This window comes from Centroberyx affinis, unplaced genomic scaffold, assembly GCF_046629955.1.
Source record: "Centroberyx affinis isolate AG114_WGS23_722 - 3 ecotype Tasmania unplaced genomic scaffold, CSIRO-AGI_Caff_v1 ptg003464l_1, whole genome shotgun sequence".
Classification (NCBI taxonomy): Eukaryota; Metazoa; Chordata; class Actinopteri; order Beryciformes; family Berycidae; genus Centroberyx; species Centroberyx affinis.
This window is the reverse complement of record NW_027281427.1, coordinates 125,431-144,224: the sequence shown is the minus strand read 5'-3', so window position 1 is coordinate 144,224 and position 18,794 is coordinate 125,431. Positions and strand designations below refer to the sequence as shown.

The following is an 18,794-nucleotide window of genomic DNA, read 5'->3' as shown; positions in this document are numbered from 1 at the left end:
AGACACACAAAGACACACACACACTACACACACACAGGATAGAGAATAAAGTAGGCATTTTTTTGTTGATTTCACTGTTTTATTTATTCAAAATAGGGATAGCATAGAGACAACAACCTGTAGTGACCAGCTGGCTGTCTCATTTTCACCTTTTAACAGTAAATCCATATATAAACATATGATAACTATCCCTAAATTACCCGCTACATCACTAAATACTTCACATTTACCCAATACATTTATCTTTTCCATGCACAGCCCACTGACACTCACCGGCCACCACTCCTGCCATGTAAAGCAGACTTATTCGTAAGATGCCGTGGACCATCTCCAGAGGAACGCCAATCATCAGCTGGAGTAAAGCGTTGAACCCCAGCTGCTCCAAACTGAAGAGAGAGGACAGAAAGACAACAAGTGACGGTGAGGAAGGAGACTTTCCCGTTTATCAGCCTTCATCTGCAGTAATGATCTACTGCCATCCATCCCTTCTACCCGTCTGCATCACTTGCAGCCAGGTCGGGCTCGGTGGGAGGGGGTTTCGTACACTTACCCAACGTGCATGAACATGTAGCTGAAGAAACGCCACACTTGCGCCCGGTGGCCAGGGTGGTAGACGAGGGGACTCTTCATGAAGTCAGGCTGGTAGGTCTGCAGAACCCACTTGTTCAGCATGATGCCATAGCACATGAACACAATGATCTGCGGTGAGAGAGAAACGACACAAAGCCGGAGTCAGTTCTTGCTGACATCACCATCACACGCTCTCACTGCAGATTGCTGTTACAAAAAGTGAAGAGATTGCCCCCGCCAAAACAAAAAATTGTCGTGGTTTATGAAAGACAGACACATGATGTTTTCTTTCTTCATACGCCTCAGTTGTTGACTATTGCACTGCTGGAGACAATTATTGCATGCAGAAAAAGACACATCTGGTCCAATTCCATTAGCTTCTTTTCATAGATAAATGAATCATTGTCTGTATGAATTAAAACGAACGTGAACATTCATTATCATATCCCCATTGTCATTACAGGCCATTCAGTGCCATATGGAAGTATTTTAACAGCACTTGGCTTTCTTCAGAATTATGATGAATTCAGGGGAAATGATGAGGCTTTGTTGAGCAGCAGTAGGTTATATTTACTGTCTAATCCCCAGCCATTCAACTCTGGTCCGCGCAGGCTGCTGTGCTTAGTGGTTTTCTTTTCTCCAAATGAACATAATTGGCCAATTAATGCCACTGTGGTGGCCAGAGCGCTTCCTGACCTTGTTTCCAAGTTTCAAATCAGTGGCGGAAAAAATCCCTGCATGCAGGCTGACTGGAAGTTTCAGCTTGGAGGAATGGCATAAAATGCAGCCACTAAGCCCCTGACCCCCAAATGGGTTACCAGCTCATATCAAGCTAAACTAGAAGGGCACTCGGAGAGTGTAGGCCAGTAGTTTTTCCGTAATCCTGCTAACAGTCAAACAGACAGACAGACAAACAAATGGCACCAAAAACATAACCACCTTGGCGGAGGTAACTAAAAGCGTGTGATCAAAGGCCACAAATGTGTCAGAGGCTGTGTGTCAAAGACTGAGCCAACAGAATAGGCTAAAATCATTTACCAGCACATATGAGGCTCAGCTAAATGTTTGTGATTAGAGGCTACATCTGAACCAATAGGCTGAGTTAGAGGAAGAGACTATACACTACACAAGATTTGTCTAATGATCTACTGAACCTACAACCGCATCTCAGTCTCACCTGGACGATGGTGATGATGGCCATGAAGACAGGCGGGGGACACAGGCGGTTCTGGTGGAAGTACCAGCGCCGGTCTGTCTCGCAGGGCAGGATCTCATAGGCCACATAGCGCACAAAGCGCTTGTACACACCCAGCCCCGTCTCGTCCAGCAGGATCTCCCTCTGCAGCGTGCGGCGGCCATTGGCGATGGCCCGTCGGAAACTGCTGGAGCGCTTGCTGCTCATCTGAGGAGAGGCAGAAAAACAGGAGATTCGTGAGATAAATGTGGAATACTCCTTTGAATTGGTCCAAATGGCCTTCTTCGTCTAAACAGTGTAAAGAAAAAAGAAAAAAAACCTTCAATAAAAATGGCCTTTCAAAACACCAAACCATCATTAAAAATAGTCTTTCTGAAGAATGTTATGAAATCAGCCTGTTGAAAGCAACAAGGACTGAGATGTAGACATGCTAGGCTTTCAAACTACTTGCCCTCTCTCCCAGTTTCAAGAGGGGAGAGAGAAAACAAAGTGTTCTGTTTTCAAAGTGGCAAATATTTAGTCACTGCATTGATTTCATTCAATCAAAACACCAGAGTTTAGAGTTTATTCACTTGCACTTGCAATCAAAATTAAGTCAAATGGAGAGTGAGTGAGAGTACGTGTGTGTGTGCGTGTGCGTGTGCGTGTGTGTGTGTGTGTGCGCGTGTGTGTGTGTGTGTGTTCAAACAGAGAACAAGGGAGAGAAAAATGTGTAGACTGTTATTGAAGGAAATCATTGAGCAGTTTGGTTCATCAGACAGGTCTTAAGTGTAAATTTGAAATTGTTGATGTGAAGTTACAGTGGGTCGTCTGGAATCTGAGAGGGTGCAGGTTATTAGTGTTAGTATTAGTGTTATATGCATGAACTTGTGCACTCAATTGAAAGTACACTTTACAGGGAAAGGGAAGGGATTATAGCTGATGTATGTACATTATTTCTAAATAAAAATAAATATTATTATATATTATTATATTGAAGATGGACAGAACATTTAGCTTGCAGCAGATACATGTCTGATGAGCCAAACCACTGATTGTCCCCCACAATGAAATTGAGGGAAGGACTATGGATCGGCCCCAGTCCGTCTGTCCGTCTGTTCATCATGCACAATATCTCATCTGATTGGCTACTGATTGGCTTTTGATGAAACTTCGGGGAATGATGCGTGCCATTGCTCCATTCCAGCATTTTTAAAAATACACTGATTAGCCTTAGGAGGGCACTACAATGTTTGTTTACTTGTTACTGATTGGCCTATGGGCGCCTGCATCATTCGTGCGGGACGACGTGTTTACTTCTTTTGATGATACCAAGACACTTTTTCATTTTATTTCAGAATAGATGAACATGAATTTTCCAGCTCAATCATGACTCCAAGGAATGTGGTTGATGAAACCTGGCTACTTTCATTTTTTCCCATGGAAAAACGGGTGTTTGTTCGCAGAATTCGTTTTTTGCAACGTCACGTTTTTTTTGGAATGATCCTGTTTCCAGTCAGTTTGAGATCATATATCTGTCAGCGGCTTGAGAATTCAAGGACACACACCTTATTTACCAGAGATGAGCAGATCTCATCATGGCCTGCTGCTGAATTTCTCATCTTACCAATTATATCCATGACTTCCTCCTCAGTAAGTGGATCAAAGCTCAGTAAAGAAGGATAGCTTCTTTTCATATAATCTGAAGGCGAGTCATCAGTGTGACTAATCGCCCCAAACGGGGACGAGCCAACATTCATAAAGTACTGAGTTCACAAGCGTTACCATGACGGTTTATATAAGTTTTACTTTTATCATTAAGTTGTAAGCAGAAAGGTTGAGAATACCTTTTTCTTGTTTCAGGAACAGACTGATAACTTTTCATGTTGTTCTGATATTGTTAATGAACCTTTTAATGAAGTAATTTTTTTGTTATTCTTGGTAAATGGGTGTATTTAGGTAAACTGGCTGGTTGTTAATACATTACCTGTATATTTGTACTTGCATTCACATGTGATGAACCAAGGTTTCAGGTATCCATTAATTTCTTTTTGCATGCACTGGCTAAAGGGAATCATTTATAAATAACAGACAACCATGTGTAGCTAGAAATGACTTATATGATAATTCTACATCACTGATTTTGTAAACTGTTTCTCATGTGGGATCATCAATGTGCATCTTAAAACGATTCAGATTTCTCTTGTTTAACATTTTGCACTCTGACGATCTCTACATTCCCATCGGTTTGATCCAGAGACAAAATATAAAGGAAAACATCTGAAATGTCAATGTACAGAATGTCAGTCTTGAAAACATTATGCAGACATTTGGTAAAAAATATTCTATAATACTATAATAGTTAATTAGAGCAGCAACTGAAACCGGTTTTCTGATTAATGTAGAAATGATTAAGTACTTAGATTTCAAGAAATCTGCTTTGAGTCTCATTTTTGATTAGCCTGACATTAAAGTCACCCAAAACAAAACAAACTCTACTTTCTTTTCCCCTATCTAAGCAAGGCTGCTATTAAAAGTATTAACATTAGATGCATGTGGCGAGTATAAACAACCAATTATCACTTTTTCTGCCACCAAAGGGAGAGCAGGGAGAGAGAGTGATCACCATCAATAGCTAAATTCTCAGTAAACCAGAAATCTTTATTACTGAGAATTTCACACTCCAACTCCAATTAATGACTTCCTGCAATAATGAACAGTATTACTGTTAGTGTGTGTGTGTGTGTGTGTGTGTGTAGGGGGAGATGGGTGACAGTCTCATGTTATCACAGACTCCAGGTTTGCTTAGTGAGCAGAGGCACTGCAGCAGCCTGCAGGGTAGCGTGACCCACTATATTAAACACAATTGATACTTTCTTTAATAGAAGCTTAGGATGAAAAGTACCTTGACGCCATTATTTTGACAGCTGAGGCAAAGCGCTGTCAGGATAACAGCACAAAGAATTCATGCGTCAGACTTCGCACCAAAAATATTGATGTCTGACCAGCTTCTCACAACAGGGATCCTTCACAGTCAATATCTGCGTTTTCTTTACAGACAGCAAGAATGCATGGCTCAGAAGCAACATTCACTTAATAAGGCGATGCCAGATGCCTGATGTCTCCAGTGCAGCTAAAACAATATAGCTGCAACTAGGACAAATGGCTGACTAAGCAATTATCTGTATATCAAACCATATCTTATGATGTGATATGACACTGCATGAAAATGAGTTTCACAGAAAAAAGGGGGGTAAGGGAAGGGAAAGAGGACAGCAGCTGCTACTGTTCAAACCTTATGTATGAGTATCTCATAATCCGAGATGTTGCCAAGACAATATGGCAGCTAACAAAACTGCAGGTCAGACAGTCCCCATGGGCAGTGGGGCCCTCCAGTTAAAGCACACCAACCGTAATTCATTAGCTGGGTGCCGCTGTGTGCAGACTCATTACATGCGGACACTGCAGGGGGCATAGTGAGGGAAACTGTGGGTCAATATCTATAAAGGCTAATGAACAAAACAAACAGGGTGACAGCGAAAGTAAATAAATGAGCAAATGATGAAGAACTAATGAGCAAATTGTTCCACAAATGGAGGAACTTTCTTTTTCTTTTGAAGAAATTGTTCTGGAAACACAGAAATAGTGCTGAGCTGTTGTGGTGTTGCTGAAGTTAGCAGAGCAAGATGCTATAACTACCATAACTACGGGTAATTATGACACTGGTGTTTGAACAATGCGGGTGTGAGGGCCTGTGGCACAGTGATAACCAGAACGAAGCTGAGCTGGGCTGCTGGCTCTCCCATGGATGGAAGGATGCATATTTAGTATGGAAATCAGGCCTAGAAAATGCAATTACACTATACTTGAGGCTGGGAGGAAAAGCAGAAGGAGAGGAGTGGAGGGACATTAGAAGGGAGAGAGGGGAAATTAAGGAGGGAAAATGAGATGCCTGCCTGAGTGAGCTCACTTCACAAACTCTGGAGGCCTCTTTTTGAATATCTTCATCACAGTGTGCTGTTGAATTGACAATCAAAAGGTGGAAGTGTGTGTTTGTGGAAAGAGGAGGTGGAGGAGTGGATAAGAGGTGGAAAAACACAACTGAGTTTTTCCCTCCTCTGTGGGCTTTCTTCTCTAAACGACGACTGTGTTTCTGAATTTGTTTTATCTGTGTTTGCTCACTGGAAACACCTGCTGCCTCTCCACCTTGCACTGTGGGCTTTCCCATTCGAATTCCCCTTCTGAGATTTGCGCTCCTGAACGTTCCCCGGAGACACCGTTAGACACAGTTGTCAGTCCGCTCTGCCTCCTCTGACACGCGGGACTGCCGCCTCTAAAGTGAGTATTAGCAGCCTTTGAAGTGGGGACAGGAGAGAGACGGGAGGCAGACAATAAGGCACATATAAGCAGCCGAACTTGAGAAGACACACTGAGATGAGCTGTGAAGCAGGGTGCGCTGAGAATCACTTCACATCGCGAAACACGTTGGGGGGGGAAACCTCTGACTTGGGCATCGGTAACTGAGGAAGTCCCCTGACGAGGCAACGTCTGCCAGGGAATAATTGATGCTGAGGCTAAGAGCACAAAGAGCTAAAGATAGAATTCCCCTTTAGGGACAGCTGAACGGGCCAAACTGACAGCAGTGTGTGTGTGTGCGTGTGTGTCTCCAACAGCAAGGGTCCATTCTCCTCTTCTTGGAAGCTGCATGTAGCCTTACTGTACATGCTGCTCTCAGCTCTAGTCAATGTCCTTGATGGCTTAATTAGCCTTACCACATGGTCAATACCTTACAGCTGAATACTAATTAGTAAAAAAAATTGGTTCAAAGGCCATTCAGGCGTCAGCACTACAGATACAAACCTTACTTTGGATTATTATAAATTATTCAGATTTTGCTCCGAGTTTATTAACTCCTCAGCTGTTTGAGAGGTGATCTCTCACTCACTCTTTTCCTCCCTGACACACACACACGCACACACACACCAACAACCCTGCAGGCATGACTTCAGAGAGGCCTTGTCATTTATTCATAACGATAACGTGTTTATCGTTACTAAACTGTGCCAATTAACGAAGCTTAGTTAGTGATTCGCCACCACTTCGTTAACAGTGTCAGTGCAGCATTTATTCAGTCAGAAGACCAAAGTGTCTCTCTCTTTCTCTCTCTCTCTCTCTCACATACACACACACATACACACACTCTTACAGCAGAATCCAAATCACTGCGGATCTCAGCCCTGCGTTTGCTGATTCTACCCTGACCCACATTCTCAGGTTCTTTTCTGCCCAAATCCTTTTAAAATGAGAGTCCACCTTTTTCCCTCAGCAGCCCATGGCCACCACCCTCCCTCATGGTTTAATCATTGTAGTCTAAAACCGGAAAAACCTTCACTCCAGGACACTTAAGCAAAGTGCACCAGTTTTAGCCAGCAAACCATTTACAATGGGGAATGCTTTGACTGGACGTTTGTGGTTGCGTGTGTGTCAGTATGCAACAGTGTATGCATGTGTGAGGTGATGTTAATAGGTCAATCTGTGTCTTTGGAGATGGATGAACTGTGGGCAAATAACACGACAAAAAAGACACCACTTGAAACCTTTAGAATACAAAAAATGACTGTGCTGCAGCCACTTAATATCATAAATATCCAGACAGTGGACACATAATACTATCATGGCCATAGGTGTCCTGCAGTCTGTTAACTGGGGCCTTAATCCCAAAAATTTTGCACAAAAATTGAGCACAAAGCAGCACTCTTAAAATCCTCCAACCGGAACAAAGAGAATCCCCACTATAATCTCTAAAATACATCCTCCTCCCCCCCGTATAATTAACCATGGCAGCCATCTTGGATCTCCGTCGAACATTAGCCAAATTACCACCCGGAGGAAAACAATGACACACTTCTTCAATTACACAGTTGGTACATGATAGCATCAGAGCGCTCTCTTTAAAGAAATCGATACGTGCAATTACACACGTAGAAACACACCGGCTCCTTAGGCGGCAACACGGCCCCGGTTTTACCCTCTGCTCGCAGATACACACCAGTCTATCACAGACAGCGTATCGTTCCCCCCAGAGCTCCTGCCAAGTGTGAACTGTCTCGAAGTCAGTCTCCTGCACTGAGACAATGTCTGTGTGTAATTGTGTGGAAATGTGTCACTGGATGTAAAGTCTTGCAGCAGCAGCGTGATGTGTGAGATTTTTGTGTGGAAAGTACTCTCTCTACTGTGGGTTAGTTGTACAATATGAACCTATCCTCCTTGTGAGCGTATGTGTGTGAGTGAGTGCATTAACCAGCGCTCGTGTGCGTATGTGTGTGTTTGTGTGTGTGTGTGTGTGTGTGTGTGTGTGTATATATGTGTGTGCACTTCCCCAAGAGAGGCTTTAGAGGAGCGTTACTTATTCACCCCTCAGGCTGAACTGATGGAGTTCTCTGGCTAGGATCAGCCTGCATGAATAACATGAAAGATGTCAAAAACAGTTCCACATACACACACACCCATAGAATCTGTTGCCTAATGGTGCGATTCAAACACATTTATGCCCACTCAGGTCGAGAGAGGCATCGTGGACCAACTGCTCTAAAACTCACTGAGAGAGAGTGTAGAACAACAAACCAGAGAAGTGCTGCACACACTCGTTAAAGAAACAAATAAGTTGGAATCACAATGGCCTGGGGGCTGAAAGAGTTTTACAGGGCATGGACCTATATTATACACACACATAAACACACTGACACACACACAGACACACACCCTGGATACTGCATACTAGTCCAGAAGCCAGACCTCAAATCAAGATAGACGGCATACTGTGGACACTGGCGATAATATAATGGCAGCGCTGCACTTTCCAAGTAAAAATATCAGTGTCATCTGTCGCATACTAACTATGTAGTCATACCTATAAATCAGCCAGAGAGACAGAGAGAAAGAGAGAGATCTGGATGGAAGAAGGGGCGGCAGACGATAAGAAAATGGGAGAGAGAGAAGAAGAGCAAGGTAGCAAGAGAGGGAGAGAGAGAAAGATGGGTTCGATAAAGAGCAAAGAATAGGGAAATGAGAGAGTGAAGAGAGGGGATTACTGGGAGAGACAAAAGTGAAAACAAGAAAAGTGAGAGAGCGGAAGAGAGAAAGGAGAGGAAGAGAGAGAGCAAGGCCCGGGGGACTCGCTGATGACCTGGTTAAAAATGTCATGCTATATGCGACACGTTCCCCGTGTCGGCCCGCAGCGCGACCCAGAGAGACAGAAAACCTGCGCTCGCAACTGAGCACGCATCACTGGGAGACCAGATTCACATCAACATCTGAATATCATCTAAATTAGTCAGCAAATTTGTACCGGCAGCGCTCATGTGTATGAATGAGAGTCTGTCTGTGTTTCTGTGCACATGGGGAATGTGAGAGTGTGTGTGTCTGTGTGTGTGTGAAAGAGAGCGAGAGAACGAGAGAGAGGTGTGGGGTGGGTGTCTGCAATAGTCTTTGATCAAACGTCTGCATATAGTTAATATATGCAAATTGCATGCATGTATAGAAAGCTGCGTGTGTCTGTGTGTGTGTCTGTGTCTGTGTCTGTGTCTGTGTCTGTGTCTGTGTGTGTGTGTGTGTGTGTGTGTGTGTGCATGGGCATGTGAGTGTGCATGTATGTGTCAGACAAATCTTTAAAATCAGACTTGGGGGTCGATATCTCTGTGAGGTTGGGCGTTCTCAAATTGCCTCAGATTACTGCCTGCTACTACCAATGCTGGGCTAATCGAAGGCAATTTGCATTTGGCTGATGGGCAATGTTAAAAGTGTCTCCCTGATGCCGTCGGAGGTGAGGCACGTTTTTTTTTTCCCGCACCTAACATATGCTCACAAGGAGTTTGGAATCAGAGAGAAGGAAATGAGATCTGAGGGTTCAAAGAGGGGAGGTTCAAAATAAGGGGGTTGATATTATTTGGCTTGACAAAGTGAGAGGTGAAGATGAGGATGCAGTAAAATGAAAATACCACTTCAAGGATGGCGGAGGAAGAGAGTGGTAGAGCTCCAAAAAAGGAGGAGGGATAACGTAAAGGGGAGGCAGCCCTGTGGGAACAGCACCTCGGCAGCGCTTTCTCTTTAGTGGCAGAGACCTCAGGATTTGGACCTGCTTCAAATTGAGTGGCCTTCATTACAAACCACGGGTAGCAGAACACAGGAAGAGAGAGAGAGAGTGAGAGAGAGAGACAGAGCCAGAGAAGAAACGAGCTTAAGGAAGTGAAAATATGCCAGGAATTGCATCGCGTTGAATTAATCACGGTGCTTACACCCGTATGCTGCTAGGAGCGGAGGCAGGCGCTCATCTACCGTCTTGGGGAGAATCAGCCCTTCTCATATAAGGCTCTACATGAATTTATAATGGGAATGCAATTGTAAACACAGATAGGTGAAGAAGCAGTGAATGAATAAAAATTGAAGGACCTGACCTCACTTTCAACGCACAGGCAAAGGACAAAAACATAGCAGAATAGGGTATATAGCAGTATACAGATTATTCTCACGTCTCTCTCGGTATACAGAATATACTCTTGTACAGTATCGGCCTTATTGCCATTGGAACATATAGGATGGCTTTATCAAAGCAGACCCAACTCCCCTCAGTGTTATTCCACCCTAAACTATTACTACAACTTGCATATATTATATATGCAGTAGCATATATAATGTCTTCATGATGAAATATGATTGTATGTGTATCTGTGCGTGTGTGTATGTGTCCAGAATATGTCCAGAAGCAGTTGTGATAATCAAAATTCGTTGTTCTGATATTGTGCCTATCAGCTTGGTTTGGGTGTTTGCTAGTACATTGTTTGCGAGGTTAAGTGTGTGGATTTACTGATAGATTTAACTGGAAAGATTGATCCCGCTTTTGCAGGACTAAAAGACTTCAATGGTCGAGTCAATTTTGCCGTCGTGAAGCGCTGGCTCGGTGTGCAAGAGACAGAGTCAATTCCCTAACCTTTCAGAAATCAAACAAAGGTGTGTGTGTGTGTGTGTGTGTACATTCGGGTCTATGCTTCAAGACATGAAATGCCTTACGTGACTGTCAGTGCATGTGTTTGTTTCTGCTATGTGTGTACTTGTGTGCAAGTGTGTGTGCTGTAGGCCACTGGATGTGTGTGTGTGTCTGTACCGGTTTCCACTCACCAGCTCGATGAGCTCCTGGTAGCACACCTGCCCGTCCTCGTTGCTCTGGACCAGGGCGAACAGCATGTCCAGTTTGGATGGGTCCAGCTGCAGCTCATGGTGCTCCACCAAACTGGTGAAGTTCTCCACTGCGATGAAACCGGTGTTCTCTGGGTCCAGCTGGGAAAACACAACAGTCTCAGAACAGTGGGACGAGAACGGCATAATAGCGGTCCTAATCGTGATGTCGTTTCTCCATTGCATCTTTGTGAAACACACTGTTTTACAAGACTTTTTTTTTCCTGAAGTACACGGCGAACAATAGGCTGCACTGCAGTGATGAGGAATGGTGTCAGTGTGTCCCGCGGGGGAATGCGTCAGTAATCAACTAGGTTCATAGACAGCTGAGAAGTCAACAACAGGAGACACAATAGATACACACGAGGACAATGGAGAGCTCAGTCAAAGACACCGGGATTAATTAAGCAATGTTGCCACCATGATGCAGATGAACAAATTAGACCTGCCTTAAGAAACAGCACCATTCGACCTCATTAAAGGAGCAGGTCTGTCGAAGAAACAGCAGGGTCATTGTTATTGCTGGAGCTGAGAGAAGATGAGCTGACAGGTCTTTCTAATAGTATACGGTGACCTGCCGTTTCCCTGCAGTCAGTTGGAGCAAAAAAAAAAAAAACCTCAACACTAAATTAGGTTGATTTTTTAGTCTTCGTGTCTGAGTGGATGCTTCGTTTGACTGTGTGAGTCCGTCCCCGGCCACATTTGCAGCTCCCAATCAGTGTGGTTTTCATTAATCACCACTCACTCACTGAGACCCACAGCCCCATGGGTTATTACCGCTGATGCCTGCATGCCACTGCTGCTCCTCATAATTGATTTAAGCGGGGGAGTGTCATAAAAAAGCCTGAGTGTAGCGTCTAAAATAGTACCCGGTTAAAATGGGCCGTAAAATATAGGGTGTGTATCTACGTGTGGTTTATGTAATGTGTGTTTTTTGGGGGGCAGTTTCAGAGTTTCAGCATACTTATTACTTCATTTTCGTCCCTTACTTTTTTTTACCTAAATGCAGTTCAATTTCTTTCCAATGGCGCGTTAATTTCTCATGCCAGCTCTCTTTAGTGCATCTGACTGTGTTTGTGGGAGTGTGCCTAAGGACAATCTGGAGCAGTACAAAGAGACCACATGGGAAGAGCCCTTGCCGCCTCTCCTTTTACTGTTTCCTGAATGCTAACACAGCCTCATTAGGCTTTGGATAGTAAACCAACAGCCTCTTGTTGCCCCGGGGGGGAGAGTGGGCTTTCAGATGTTGCGTCAGTCTGGAGTCAGTCGCGCCGGATCATCTTTGCCCATGTCATGAGTCCACGAGATGAATCTGTTGTAAGCCGCCTCAGTCTGGACCCGGTCTGTTCTGACACGGTGACACAAAGGCGCTTCACTGGATGCAGGAGAGCTGCATTAAACTACGCCACGCAGTGTCGGTCTCTACAGCAGGAGCAAGCTCAGAGCTTAAAGCTCTGCTGCTCAACTAAGGAACAAGGAAGATCAATCAGAAAATCTGTTTGGTGTGCGACTATGTGTGTGTGTCTCCCTCTTTGCAGGATGTTTATGTGTGCTGTGGTTTCCTTCTCCCCTATATTGTTCTCAGAGGTGTTTATGGCTGTTTAATTGAACACAAGCATCCCTTTAATTCCATTTAAGCTACTTCTCCCACTGCCTTGATCACTTATTATCTATTTATTAACCTGGGACAGTGTCCTAGAGGTAAGAACTAATGGATTAGTTTCGATGATGCTTCACTCAAGTTGAATGTATGCTTCCCTACTGCTGGTATGTGTAGTGAATAGTTTTTCCTACTTCATGATACTTTTACACTACTATTCTATGTCACAAGGCTCTCAGCAGCACGGAAGGTTACTCAAAGCCAAGGTTAATCAGACATGACCGTATGGTTTTATATGAATACACAACCATTGTTGTCTCTAAGGCATTCACTGGGTTGGAGAAGCGAACATACTGCAAACACTCTTCATATCACGTACATTTTTGAAGTGAGGAGTGTTCACACATCAAGGGCAAAATCCATACAATACTTGAGTGTGCGGTTTGGCGACTGTCCCTACTCATATTCTCTCGCCATTAGATACTGGCACATAAGCACATTTGGTCCATCCCACCCTCACTGTTCCCCACACATCACACACACACACTGTAATCTCTGCTGAATGGCGAGCTCCTGGTTGGCCGGGCCTGGCAGCCACCAACCTCAGAGCGGCTTCCTGAAATGCATCTGAAACCAAACACATGTACGAAAACGAACCAAGAAGGGAAAGAAAATGGGCCCAGGTCTATTTTTAGATAATCCCCTTAACTGTGTGTTCCATGGACGTTTGTTAAAACACGGCCCATTCTTCCCTTGAGGCACACAGAGCGAAGGGTGCTGATACGGCCAACGTTCCCTCAGGATGTGTAGGGCACCGGGATAATACGAGAGGAACAGAGGGGGAGAGAAAGACAAGACTATCACAAAAAAGAGATAGCAAGAGAAGGAAAATGGGAGACAGACAGTGGTAAGGGGGGGGGGTGGAGTATGAAAGAAACGACGAATGGTGAAATTGGAGGAACGGTTGAACGAGGAGAAGGTACACGAAAAGAGAGGTGAGAAGAAGAAGAGACTGTAAACCGGAGAGGAGATAGGCACGAAACGGAGACGCACGGTGCATAAAAATGCCCGGCCACTGTCTGCTATTCTGTGTGCGTGTGTGTGTGTGTGTGTGTGTGTGTGTGTGTGTGTGTCTGCCTAGCCCAGCAGTCTTCTCTCGCAGTCTTCTCTATTCTATCAGAGGGCTGTGACACACTCCACTGCTCTGCATCCACTTGCCACTGAGGGGAGATAGATCAGATTCTAATGTGCTCCTGGCTCGGTCCGGGCTGACAGGGGGAACACAGAGCCACACTGGGGACGTCTGATTACTGTCAGCCTCCATATGTCAGCACATCACCACACATACAGCGGCCCCAGAGATCGCACATACACACGCGGGGCTGTATGGTATGTAGCTGTGCACCATTTACGCAGACACTAGTGTTGACACCGAGCTGTCATACGGTACAGAAAACCATTCGCTTCTTTGCCTGACCTTATTCAGAAAGAACATTACACAGGGGAGACTCTCTGTGGAGAAAACAAGGAGGTGGAGGGATTGGTCCTTGTAGCCAATTAGGATTATCAATTAGCGAGATGAGGTACGCGGAGATGAATGAGTGTTGGCAAGAAGAGGCTGTTTGCGCTTGGGCAGGCTGGTGACGCTCATGAAAGAGGGAGGGAGAGACAGAGAGAGAGAGAGAGAGAGAGAGGGGTGCGGGAGAAGGAGGGGACAGCACTGAAAGGGGCGCAGTTATTGAAGCGATCCAACACTGGCGAGGACGACGCTTTGACAAGCTGCATGCGTTGCCATGGTTACCGGTTGCCTGCGTGTCATCGCTTTCTCGCATTTTCCCTTTTTCTTTTTTTTTCTTCCTTTTTTACGAGGTACTGGTGTTCAAGAGGCAAAGGAAGGAGACAAAAAAAGAAGGGGAGAGAGAGTGGGGGATACAGATGGACGGCAAGAGGATAGACCGATGAAAAAAGAATGAGGCGGTAATAAAAAGATGAAGGCAGGGCTTAGATGTCGGAGGGTGGGTGGGTGCGTGTCTAAGATTATGGATGGAAGGTGGAGGTGTTAAAGGACAGAAAGCAACTGAACTGGGCCGGTTGAGGAGCAAGTGGGAGGAAATGGACAAGAAATAGGGGATTGTGCAGAAAATGAGGAAGAGGAGGAAGAGGAGGAGGAGGAAGAGGAAGTGGAATGCTGACTGCGGGGTAATGATCTCAGTGTTAACCCCCAGGACCTCTATTACCGTCAGCTACTCCGACTGACCCCAGCCCAGGACTGACTTGACTTATCAGTCTCTTCTACAGGGGCGAGGGGGGACCAAACCCTGGCCTGGGTGCAGCCAGTAGATGCTGAAATGGCAGAGCGAGAGGTCTTCTATATGGTGTTGTACCAGGACCGTGTCAACAATATGGACTACTTTAGTGTCCGTAAGCATGACTCTCGAACCTGACTAAGGCCCTGTAGCTGCAGATGGCGATGGCATTTACAGGGCAGAATATTATTTGCATGGCATTGGATATAACCCTTTGAATCATCTCTGCTACCCTCAGGTCCCACTGCTGTTCACCAACAACTGGGCCACTGACTCTAATTATCACATTGCATGTTCTGCCCTACTGCTACCATCACTTACACTTCAACTTTACTACTGTGGCACTGCAAACGTGATGGACGTAAGAAGCAGACAGCCCTCTCTTCAGTACAGGTGGAGATTATTGAAGAGGAGACATCCAAGGAAATTCTCCTTGATGTAAATAATCATCTTACTACATTTCCTGGCGTTTAACCATAGTGCAAACAGCCGGAGGCATTTCTTAAGTGCAGCTGAATGCAAATTGGCATCAGAGAACGATGAAAGGCGAACGTGCATAGGAGCCTTATCCTCTCTGCTTGACATAAATATGTCAGAATAGCATTCAGATCCCCCAGTCCTTATGGGAGAGATATAAATAAGATAGATAAGAACTGTATGACATGGTGGGAGATATTCACAGACTAATGATGGCAGGCCTCAGTGATGGAGTGCTGCCCACCAACGAGTTTTCTTATCAGTGACACTGCTATAGAAAGACAATCAGACAAACTGTGTGTGTGTGTGTGTGTGTGTGCTCTCATCATGAGCGTATGTGTGTGCTGCATAGGCCAGAAATAGCCTGAGCTCAGCATTGCTACCTCCTGCAGACAAAGACTAATAAACTCACTCATGTAGCCACTGTTGCTTTCTTTCTGTCTCTCCCTGCAGCATTTTCATGTGGTTCAATGTGAGCGGGCTGCAACAATACCCCCTCTCCTTTAGACCTGCGGTACTCATGTAAGCCAAGGATGCCCAGTCCTTTTTTTGGCCAAAAAAACCCCCATACTGAGATTGGAAAACTCCGGCATCCCCAAAATGTAAGATACATGTGCCTTTCACATCTATGTTTACAGGATGACTTAAGGAAAAATTAGATCCTGAAGGAGGCAGAAACCACACTGCTGTTCAGTGCTGGACACTGGGGCAGTGATAGCCTAAATGTTAAAGAAGTGGAAGGTCACAGGTTCAAATCCCCAGACCAGCTGTGAAAATGCAAGCAGGGAAAGTGAATGAATAATACTCTCCCCTCCCAAAACAACTACCATTAATATGCCCTTGAGCAAGGCACTAGGCAGCCTCCAGTGTGTGTAACTATATACATCTGAAGCAGGGCAGAGCTGAAAAAGGAGGTGTGGACTGCAAAAGTCTTTCCAGGATAAAAGGTGAGAAAAGCAACAACCATGTTTAGGCAGGCAGCATGGCTTTCACTGTTGCCTCTAAACCGTCTAAAAGCTGTTGGCAGTTCTCACTTCAAATTAACAATCAGACATTATCGTTGTCATTCTTGTCTAATTAGAGAAACCATTTTCAAATCAAAAGCCCCAGTGTGGAAATCCCAACCTGACGGTGGAGAAAGCCTGATGTCAGCCAATGTGAGTGATTTGGTCCAGACTTCAGCTAATGAGGACTGCAGTCTGCTCGTTTATGTTCATGCAAACTGTTGTCTACTGGAACATACTGGCACACACAGAGCAAACCCAACAATCAATAAGACAAGCAGCCATTTACACTGAGGAAATATTGGCTTCATCTCCACTCCAGCCCAAGGTCTTGCTACATAGAAAATGGATATTGACGTGGATGAGTGGGCTTCTTTTGTAACGCATTAAAACTGTGTCTGAGAGGGAATGTATGTATTGTTGAGGTATCACAAACCCAAAACAACAATATGCAGTTATCACCTGAGCACTTTCACTGAAGTGCTCGTACAGTAAATGACTCACCAAGCTTGGCTGCCGCCCCGGAGGTTTCACAGACCGCCGCCGTGACCACAGTGCACCTTCTCACCACATTGAAATTCACTCAACCCACACAGGCTTCCTCCACTTAATAGAAAAAACGCGCACACACATACATTCATAAAAATGCATCTGTGCCTGCTCTGTCTCTCTCTCTCTCTCTCTCTCTCTCTCTCTCTCACACACACACACACATGCACACACGTCTCCCCTAGGCTCTTAAGTCTGTTGATCAATGTGTTGCTGATGGGCCACTCGTGACCCCTCCACCCTGCAGCAGATAATCGATTCCCCCCTCTTGGACAGAATGATTGCCCAATCTATCTGCCAATCAGCCCAAACCCCTATGGGCCAGTTCATCATCAAAAACAGAAGATAGATTAGACAGCCAGGAATTAAATACCAGACATGAAATAGGACTGGAAATATATACACACTCAAACACACACACCTGCACAATCACACACAATCGCATCTGTCTTCAGGGAGCTTGAGCCGAAAATATCTTTTTTGGGTAGAATTTGCCTTCAAATCTAGTTTGGGTATGTTAATTTTGGAGATGGCAGACCAAAGCTAAATTCAGACACAGATTCTGTTGCACTATAAAAATATCTCTCTGGCTAGAGGACTCTTTGAAACCAGATGTGAAAAGGCACTTTTTTTTTCACTGGCCTAAGTATGGCCATCAAACATAGTGTTTGTTCTAGGCAATAATATTCAATGTCAGGGCCCAAAAAGAAGAGAAAGTTCAAAGCCATATAGAAGCTATTTTTCTAGTGGAAAGCCATGACCAGGACTTCTGCCTCGTTGCTAGACCCTCAGAAATGAAGAGCAGTACAATCTTGCAATGTTTGATTCCTGTGAGCCAAAGACTGCAAGACTGGGAATATGGCAAGCAGAGTAAAAACAACTCAAATGACAAGAGAAAAAAAGGAAGATTCAGAGGCACAGATGCACACATACCCCCCCCCCCCCACACACACACACACACACACACACACACACAGACACACAACATTTGCACAAACACACACTAGCAATTACTGCCAAAGATCATGCAACAGCTATGTGACCACTCTTGCTTGGTTGACCATTATCGCAAAGCCTTTCTACTATACAATGATAAAGAATACATCAATTCATCCATCTATCCATCCATCCACACACGCATCCCTCCCTCCCTCCCTCCCTCCCTCCAGGTAAACCATGACAGGATGACCCCCGCCCCCCACCCCTCCTCCTCCTGTGGCTCATGATCTGACCTCACACTCTCGGGGCCCAGATGCCCCCATGATGCTTGTAGGCGTCATGTCGTCTCACAATCTCATTTTGCCCGTGCAAACAGCCCCCGCTATCAATCCTAACATCAGCTCTCACCCCAGCCTCCTGTCTCAATCCCTGGATAGACGGCGAGGTGGCCAGGAGACTGTAACCATAGAAACCTCTGCCGCTGCTCGCTCGCTCGCTCGCTTACCTGCTCTTGTATGAGCTGAAACAGGGAGCTTCTATCCATATACTGGCCAGGGAGTTGAGAGGAGCCGCCGAGGACAAGGGCATAGGGAGGAGCAAGAGAGGGGTGGCGGTGTTGGTAAGGATGGAATGGGGTGGGAGGGATTCGGGTGAGGTAGGAGCTGGTGCCTAAATCGTAGCGTCAGGCCCCTTCATAGCTGCTGCGTCCCCCTTTGCCTTGATGGAGAGAGAAAGCCCCGTGAGCCTGATTCCTGGTGGTCCCTGGTTTTCCTTGCTGGTGGTGTCGCTGGAGTAATTGGTGCTGTGGAGTCTGCGGCGGTGCTGAGTGTGCGGACTGTGTGCAGGCGGGCCGTGACTCTGCTGTGTGCCAGTGCAGCGTGGCGCGGTGGTAAACCCAGCTTCAGCAGACGGCAGGCAGGCAGATCCAGCAGCTCTCATTCACT

At 45.4% G+C, this 18,794-nt stretch overlaps 1 protein-coding gene across 1 annotated transcript; it reads right to left on the bottom strand.

Moving 5' to 3' along the window:
* Nucleotides 1-273: 273 nt before the first annotated feature.
* On the bottom strand, nucleotides 274-18,394 carry LOC139661143 (rhomboid-related protein 1-like; the record flags this gene model as incomplete). Its single annotated transcript, XM_071539504.1, has 5 exons — nucleotides 18,356-18,394; nucleotides 10,919-11,077; nucleotides 1,748-1,972; nucleotides 551-699; nucleotides 274-386 (listed from the first exon to the last, which is right to left on the bottom strand). Coding segments are annotated over exons 1-5 (685 nt in total), but the record flags the coding sequence as incomplete, so codon positions are not given.
* Between the last annotated feature and the right edge of the window lie 400 nt (nucleotides 18,395-18,794).